The 9,374-nt window shown below is 28.7% G+C and overlaps 1 protein-coding gene across 1 annotated transcript in view; it reads left to right on the forward strand.

The window, feature by feature from the left end:
• Window positions 1-9,374, forward strand: part of LOC117182734 — a 25,002-nt gene that overhangs the window by 13,055 nt on the left and 2,573 nt on the right. The window contains exons 7-10 of the mRNA XM_033375840.1: window positions 620-807; window positions 892-1,036; window positions 3,335-3,550; window positions 3,625-3,743. Of these exons, the coding sequence (XP_033231731.1) occupies window positions 620-807; window positions 892-1,036; window positions 3,335-3,550; window positions 3,625-3,743 (668 nt within the window). The remainder of the gene's footprint in view (window positions 1-619; window positions 808-891; window positions 1,037-3,334; window positions 3,551-3,624; window positions 3,744-9,374) is intronic.

A 9,374-nucleotide genomic window follows, 5' to 3' on the forward strand; every position in this document is an offset into this window, starting at 1 on the left:
AGGTCGGTTTGCCGCGCAGATTTCAAACTTGTACTTTTTGAACACATACAACATTATGAACAAAAAATTATTAAACATCACTGTCTAAAAAAATAAAAAGAGTATTGAATTATATGTTAAGTTGTGAATAAATGTAAAAAAGGATAAAAATATGTCCTAACGTGCCATCAGCATTGGACAGTCACTTTGTGGTCCACTGTATGGTCATGCAATTGCATAACCATTTCGTTCACGAAATCCGCTAGGGGATTTTATTAGAACCTAATAAAATTGTTTTATACAAAAAGTAAAGAAATCAGCCAATTTTCGCTCTGCGGTCACGTAAGTTCTTAACGTTCCATTTACGACATCCGCCAGAAAACCCGATCAGCATTCAAAAAATCGTTTTACACAAAAAGTATAGAAATAAGCCATTTTTCCACTGCGAAAATAGAGTTGATGCAAAACATAAATAGACCCGAATTCTCTAACAAATATGTAACTCTAGTATTTATTGAGTAATATATGACAATTTTTTGATGTTATAGGGCCTGGTTCTAACGCCTTTAAATAAATCTTTTCTTTATAATCTTTTTTAACTGATCATCCCTCTTCCAATTTTATGCTAGTTTTTTTCTAGGGTCCTGTAATGTCCCTTACATTTGGAACGATAATAGCTGACAGAAATCTGCAATTCATTGGATTTAAAAGCTTGATGCTTGGAATATTCTTGTCAATTCTCTTTGGTTTCATCTTTGGTCTTATTCTTGGCACCACCCAAATGCCATGGGGTTACAATGATTGGCCGACTGACGAAATGAAGGGCAGGTAGAGATTCCTTTTACAAAAAAGCCTTTAAATAATTAGATACATGAATAAGATGTTTTTAAAGAATAAAAATGTTTTTTGTAGAGGAAATTATAGATCTTTGTGGATGGGTGTCCTTTGGGCATTACCATCTGGCACTGGAGTGGCTGTAGCTCTCCTACAAGGAAGTAATGGTCCCCTAATCGGAGTTGCAATTTCTGCTTCTCTATTGCCTCCTGTTGTCAATTGCGTAAGCCTTCAAGACAATTTAGGGTGGCCACTTTTATCACCAGAAAAATTCCCGGTTTTTCCCGCTTCGCAACAATTTTCCCGGCCATTGAATTTAATAATTGTAAACTGTTAAAGCTGGAGATTTTTCATTTAAAGTAATCAAAACTAAACTGAAAATTTAAGTAGCCAAAATCAAGCTCTTTAAAATATTCAACTTTCTAAATTAAATGTTTAAAAAAATGTTCATTCAAGAAGTTTGAATTGAATCGTTTAGTAATGAACAAGTTATATAATGGAAATAATCTTCTAAATTCTGTAAGTTTAATTCTAAGTATTTCAAAAAAAACTTCAACTCATAATAAAACTTTCAAAATGATAAGGTATCAATTTCAGAAACTTTAATTATACAAATTAAATTTCGACACTTTTGTCGTTGGAAAAATTCACAGTTTACTTTTTTTCAAAAAATTAAAAATATAGTTTTTAGTAATTACAGACTTCACAGCACAAAATTTTCTCAAAGCAGGGAAATAGGGACATTTTTCGCAAAAATAGGGAGTAAATTATTTTAAATAAAATTAATATGTAGGTGAATTGGATTCATTATGAAATGATTTTATTTCTTAAGATCGCATGTCGAAATATATTGCATTTTCAAGAAAATAGCTGAACTTTCAACTGAAAGAGATAATTTTTTACCCCAATAATGGTTCAGAAAATAGTTCAATTATTCATAAAATAATTTATTTTTATCCAAATAGTTGAATTTTTAACCTGAAAAAGTAGGTTATCAACAAAACATACAATTTTCAACTAAGAAAGATGAACTTTCCTCCAAATAGTTAAAGGCTCAAAAAATACATTTTCAACCGATTACCTAAATTTTCTACCAAATATGTTGAAGTTTCGAGACAAAAACGAATTTTTTAGAAGACAGTGGAATTATCAACCTGGAAAGGTGAATTTCCAATCAAGAAAGAGGAATTTTCAACCGAGAAAAATTTTCCATCCAAAAGGACGAGTTTTGTATCCAAAAAGACGATTGTTTGAGTTTTTAAGTAAATAATTTAATTTTCAACCAAACAGTTTCATTTACAACCAAGTAGTTGAACTTTAAATCTAAAGAGGCAAATTTTCAACAAGAGAGTTAATTTTTAACCAAGTAGTTGAATTTAGAAGCTAAAAATACGACTTTTTTAAAAACAGTTGAATTATCAACCTAAAAAGGTTCGTTTTCAACAAAAAATATAATACATAAATGTATACTGTATACCCAAGAAAAATATTATATAACTAAGAAAGATGAATTTTCAATTAAACGTTTGAATATTACAAGCAAAATTACAGTTTCATTTACAAACAAATAGTTAAACTTTTAACCGAGAAGGATGAATTTTCAACCAAACAATACGTTTTCTATCACGAAAGACGAATTTTTAATCCAAAAGGACAAGAAATCGATCCAAACAGATCAATGTTCAACAAAAAAGTTATATTTTTGAACAAAAAAGATTACTTTTTAACAAAATAGTTCAATTTTTAACCTATATAGAAGAATTTTTAACAAAAAGGTTGAATTTTCAAACAAAAAATTAAAACTCAACCAAAAACAGTGGAATTTTATATCATTAATATATATTTTTCAAACCAAAAACACGGATGTTTTTAGAAACAGTTGAATGATCAACCTGAGAAGTTACATTTTTGACAACAAATATCATTTTCAATCAAGAAAAATTATTTTTCAAATAAATAGTTGAATGTTATGAAATTTTTTTTTTTTAGTCCGACAAAATTCATTTACAATCAAATAGTCGAACCTTCAATAAAAAGAGACGTATTTCCCATAAAATAGTTGAATTTTCATGCCAAAAAGAATGACTTTTCAAAGAAATAGTAGAATTTTTAACCCAAAATAATAAACTTAAAACCAAAAATTGTTCATTTTACTTATTGAATTAATTTAATATAAGAAAAATGGGTAAATTTCTCGAAAACAGAGGAAAATGAATTCTTTAAAAAAGAGAGGAATAGGGGAAAAAGTGTGCTTTCTGTAAATAAAAATTTAAAACATTGGCTTTTCTTACTTGATAAATATTTTTTCAGATATTTTTTCAGATATTTGTTACCATTAAGGACGTTTTATTATATACGGCTGTTAAAATTAAAACTATCGATTAGTTTATCAACCTGGCCACCTATAAATCCCGGCCATTTCTCGGTTTTTTCGCAGCCTTAAAAAATTCTTGGCACAGTGGCCACCCTGTAATTATTAAACGAAATATTCTACTTTAGAATTTTTTAATTACTTATCCAGGGTTTATTTTGGGCTCTCGGATGCATCTGGCTCATATATCGTCCGATCAAAATGCCCCATATAAAAGGCGAATCCTACACAGATTTTAATAGCTCTTACCAATACGTCTATACGGATTATCTGCCTGTTGAATTCTTTTGTAATGGTATCATCAGCGCATGTTTAACGTTCGTTAATGTTGTGTGCATCTTTATCACAGCGATTATTGTCCTAAAGGTCAGCAAATCTTTTTTCCTCCCCTCTCAGAAAGAATTTTTCACAAAAACAATTATTTATTATTCTTTTTGCAGATCAAAGAAGTGGCGGCTCCCTATACTTCGACGCCTGAACTCCGACGATTTTGGGAACATGATATCCGTCTGGTTCGCGACAAGAATATATCAAGAGTCAACAGCTCACTTGATTCCAGGTGAGTTCGTATTTCAATTTCCCAGACTAATGAAGCAATAAATCCAGCAATAATCCAATTGCAAGCGGATAAAATGGGACTATCCGAATAAAGTTCCCTAAAAACTAGCAGCGCCCATTCGATCGCGATTCACTTATAGTTCTTCTAGCTCAACGAGGAATCGCCAAACGCTATCACCGACCCTTACCAGCATTTTATTTCTAAATACTTAGCAATTTAGAAATATTATATTTAAATCGGGAATTATTTGGCGATTCCAACGATATGATACTTGTCGTAATAAATTAAAAATTAAAAATGAAGTAATGTACTTTGCACTATTGAGGAATAAATTGAGAAACAAAGAATTTTTTAGTGATACCTTCTTATGACACTGTGTGAACTCGCAAAAACACGGTAACGGTTAAAGCTTCTTCTCCTCTATCTCTCCTTCGCTTCTCCCATTGACTGATTCTTTCAATCCCTCTCCCTCTCTATCTCTTCTTCGCTTGTTCCACCTCCATTTTTATCCAAAAAAGATGGAAATTATCTTAAAACAGATGAATTTTTATTTAACAAAAAATACATTTTCTAGAAAAAGAGTTAATTCTCATCTAAAAAAAATTCCCATTGACTTTTCAAGATACGAATATAACTTTTTTAACGAAAAATTAGTTTCTATGGAAGAAATGGAATTTTCAATTTAAAAAATGTTTAAAAAATGAACCAAAAAGGGAGAATTCCTAACAAAACATTTGAATTCTCTACCAAATAGTTGTATTTTTATCCAAGAAAGATGAAATTTGTACTAAAACAAATAAATTTCTAATAAAAAACCACAACTTTTTGTTAAATTTGAGCTATCACCCAGAAAATATTTTAGTTCATTGTTCAAAACCAAAATATAAATTTTAAACAAAAAGTAAATATTCTACGAAATAATGAAGTTTTCAACAAAACAGCAGAATTTAAACCAAAAAGCATGACTTTTTAACAAAATTGTTTGAATTTTTATCCAAGCAGTTGCATTTTTACCCAAGAAAGGTGTAATTTCTGCGAAGGCAAGTGAATTTTCAACCGAGCCTTTGGATTTGTATTCCAGAAGGATTAAATTTCTTCTGAAACATATGAATTTAAAAAAAAAACTTTTAAAAAATAGTTAAATTTTTATCCAAAGAAGAGGACAGTTCACTTTCCAATACCAAAACAATAATTGCAAATAATAAGTTAATTTTCTGCCAAATAGTCCAATTTTTAACTAAAAAGTATGACTTTTTAGAAAGATTGTTAAATTTTGAACCAAACAGTTGCATTTTTCTCCAAGAAAAATAAAAATTCTACTAAAACAGGGGAATCTTTAAATCAAAATGACAAATTTTCAACAACAACAAAGGATTTGAATTTTCATCCAAAAAGATTTCAATTGATTTTTCAACATTAAAATACTCATTTAAAAACAAAAGTAAACTTGTTAAGAAATAGTTGAATTTTCAACAAAACAGCTGAAGGGTCCGTGGTCTAACATGTTAACCGAAATTTGAGCAATTTTATATGTCGAAGGAAAATCGTTGTTATTTTTGTAATTTTTAATATTTTTTTAAACTGTAAAATATCTTTTGTTCATTTATTGTACAGAAAAATAATACGCCTTAGTTTCATAATATTTTAGTCAAAATTGTACGTTTTATCACAATTGAAAAATATTCGTTGTGTGATTTAAGTACGATCCCTAAGATGAAAATTATAATGAATGCGATATTTCATTTGCCTTCATGGCAATTCGAAGTGTTTTTAGACCATAAAATATTTTAAACGAAGGAACATATTTTTTATTGTTTCAAATATGCAGAAAAAATATTAATAATAATCTTCGGATTTAAAATAAACCCCAAAGGTTTACGATATTTAACATTCTTCAATTATTATTTTGAGAGTAATTGCAAAATTTTATATTGAACGCCTTGGTAATCCTTTTAAAGCACTCCGCACCAAATGTATAGTAAATTGCTTTTTGTGAAAAATTCGAGAAAAAAAAATTTTTATTTTCAAACCTGCAGTGCAAAAATTCTAGAGAAAAAACTAAGAAAAATAGACAGTTTTTTGACAAACACTTGTCAAGCATTCAATTTTTACATGTATTTTAATAGAAAAACGTTTATTTGAGTGAAATGTTTTTTTTTCAACTCTGATAGATTTGGCTAAAAATTTTACATTTTGTCGATCAGACTTACCGAAACAAAAGGTTCATGCCCGCCAACTATAAAGATGAATGATTTTTTGTGTATAGAACATGTTTTGGGGGTGTTTTCATACCTTAAGCTTAAAAGTATAGAAATCATTTTTTAGTAACTAAAAGCAGTAGAGATTTTTTTATCCAACTGCTTTGGTTTAAACTCACTTTCAAATAAGTAGAGGAAGCGTGTATATCAAGAATACTTATTTTTGAATTAATTTGAAGGGATATCTCAACATCCCTTAAATATTGAAACTAGAAGAGTGGCTATATATTATTATTATTATTGTTACTGTCATTAAAAATATTCTTGCGACTAAATGGTGCAGATTTGAACGAGTTAGAACAGTTTTGTGATAGTTGGTGCAAGCTTGTGCATATTTGAAACAGGTAATTATTATTAAAAAATTAATTGTTTAAACAATTATTTTTTGTCACAGGCTTAAGATGGTTACTACCCAACATGTCCAAGGCATTTTTGGTTAGGATTGGATTTTATTTTGATTATTTAACACGGGGCTGTCCCGGTATATATCACCAATCACAGACGCATTTTTATAATGCAATCAAGTGATCGGATGAGAGCAGTCTGCCCCGACATATTGGACAAAGCCTGGTTTTTAACCAATCATTGACGGACTGGGTTGCAGTCAAATAAACGATGGGGGGACCTACAGCTTAAGGTGGGTTCCGAACCACCAGAACCTCGGTAAATGTACATAGAAAAATGTCCAGAGGTACCGGTTCAGGGATCAAAGCCCGGACCTCTGAGGTGAAGTCCGAGCATTATATATTTTATATATTTTATATATTTTAATTATTACTACCATTATTATAGTTTGAGTATATAAGTGTACTTGACTTACATTTTTGTAATCATTTTTACGTGTTTGGAAAAGTACGGTGCAAGTTATCTTGGGTTGTTTGTTCCCCTAATCTTGACATAAATTATGAGAATAAACAATGATACATAACCACCCAAGATTACTCATTCCGTACATTTTCAAATACGAAGCCATTATGACAAAGAATGTAAGTCCAGTGCACTTACACTTAAACGATAATAATGGTAGAAATAATTGAAATATAAAAACTCATAATGTATAAGAACATAAATAAATAAATAATAACCGGTTCAAATATGCACGAGCTTGCACCAACAAGTGAAAAACTGCTCTCACTTGTTCCAACCAGTACCATTTAGTTACAATAATATTTTTACACGGGAAATTCAAATATTCATAAAATTCTTGTTCGCAAAGGCAGCAATATGATGAAAGTGTAAGTAAAGATATTTTAATCAGAACATCCCTTGTATTTTTGTTTATTAAGGAATATCATTTTCCTAGTTGCAATGTTTAAGGGATGTTCAAACGTCCCTTTAAATTAATTTTAAGACATGTTCTTGCTATGCACGCTTCATCTACTTATTTAAAAGTGATTTCAAACCATAGCAGTTGGATGAAAAATCTCTAGTGATTTTAATTACCCCAAAAATGTATACACAAAAAATCATTCATCTTTCTAGTTCGTGGTTATGAACATTTTATTTTGGTAAGTCTGATCGACAAAATGAAAAACTTTTAGCGGAATTTAACCAAGAGTTTTTGAGAAAAAATAAACATTTCACTAAAATGTGCATTTTTCTATTAAAATACATGTAAAAATTGAAACACTGACAAGTATTTTTCGAAAAACTTTCCATTTTTGTCGCTTTTTTCGAATTAAATTTAAATAAATTAAATTAAAATACAAATTTTTTTTTAGAATTTTTCATAAACAGCCATTTACTGTACATTTGGTGCGGGGTCCTTTAATGATTTTAGACTTCAAAATTCTAAATTGTTTAATTTTAAACGTACAAAATTGTCCAGTTTTAAAATTTTTCTGAAATCATCGACTATTAGAAATTTGGAATTAAATGTAGCAGCAATAAATTCAAGACAATGAAAAAATTAGACAATAATTTCTAAAAATACGAGAAAATAATTACTAAAAAAAATTAAGACAACAATTTCTAAAAATGCAAGCCTTAAAATTGAGATTTTATAACTATGTCCCAACAAATTGAAAGAAAAGTGTGGAATTTCAAAAATTGGAATCCTACATAGCAATCTTTTTTCTATTTTTTTTTAATTTTCAATGTATTATATTAAAGTTGCTCGATTTTTAGATAAAATTTTTTAAAAAATTAGTAATTTAAAATTGGAAAATTTCAAGAATGAATGATAACTCTAAGTGAAGTATTAAAAAATAAACAATTTGAAATTATAACGGTACAAATTCTATTCAGTTTAAAATAAAATTCAGATTAGTTTAATTTTTGACGTTCTCTTGTAAGTTTTTTCTTCAATTTTTAGAAGTTCATTTTACGAAACAGAAATTTCAAACAGTGCGTCTGTTCAAAAAGCAATGAATTACTATGGCTGCCACTATAAAAATATAAACTTATATCATGAAATTTAACGTAAGTAACATTACATACAGCACTTTTTCTAATTAAAAAAGAAGAACTTCGATTTCAAATTTACTATTTCTAAATTGCTAATAATTTAAAAAATAAAATTATATATCCCTTTTTATTAATTATTAGGGGTAGAGCAACCAGATAGGCAACGAATAAATGGACATCGCCCAAATAAAATCCCCTAAAAACCACCTAAATTTCCATGAAATTTGATATTCCTGAAATCCTCGAAATTTTATTGAAGCATCTTGAGGGCTTCTTAAAATCTTGCTTCCAAATCCTTCAAAATTCAGAAAAATATCTTCAAAACCAACTGGAATTTTTAAAATCCTATAAAATCACTTTAAATACTTGAAAATCATTTCAAATTTTGTAATACTTTGAAAGTCCTTAATAACTTAAGATATTCAGAAATATTTGACATCTATTCATAACATTTGAAATTCCCTAAAATTACTGAAATTCACGAAAATCTTATAAAATTCCTTGGAGTTCCTTAAAAATTCTTTGAAATATTTAAAAACATTAGGAATCCTCTGAAATCCCTTTTATTATTTTTAATATTTTTAAATCTTATGAATCTTATAAAATCCTTCTGAATGTTCTGAAATTCAAGAAAATTCATGAAAACGAAATGGAATTTTCGCAATCCCCTTGAATACTTCAAAACCTCTCCAAATCTTTGAAATCGTAAGAAATTCTTTAATTCTTGTGAAATTCTTTGCAATTTATAGAAACAATATATCATATATTTGACTTCTATAAAAGTTCCTTAAAACTTACTTCAAAAATCTTAAAATACGAAAATCCTCATAAATCTTATATGATCCCTTCGAATTCTTTAAAAAAATTTATTACACCATTAAGCCATTTCCCTTTCGGGGTAAGCGTGACTCACTCGGCAGGGGAAAGGAGTAGTGTGTGGATGGGATAGAGATTTTTCAGATTGATC

Source organism: Belonocnema kinseyi, chromosome 2 (assembly GCF_010883055.1).
Source record: "Belonocnema kinseyi isolate 2016_QV_RU_SX_M_011 chromosome 2, B_treatae_v1, whole genome shotgun sequence".
In the NCBI taxonomy this organism is placed as follows: domain Eukaryota; kingdom Metazoa; phylum Arthropoda; class Insecta; order Hymenoptera; family Cynipidae; genus Belonocnema; species Belonocnema kinseyi.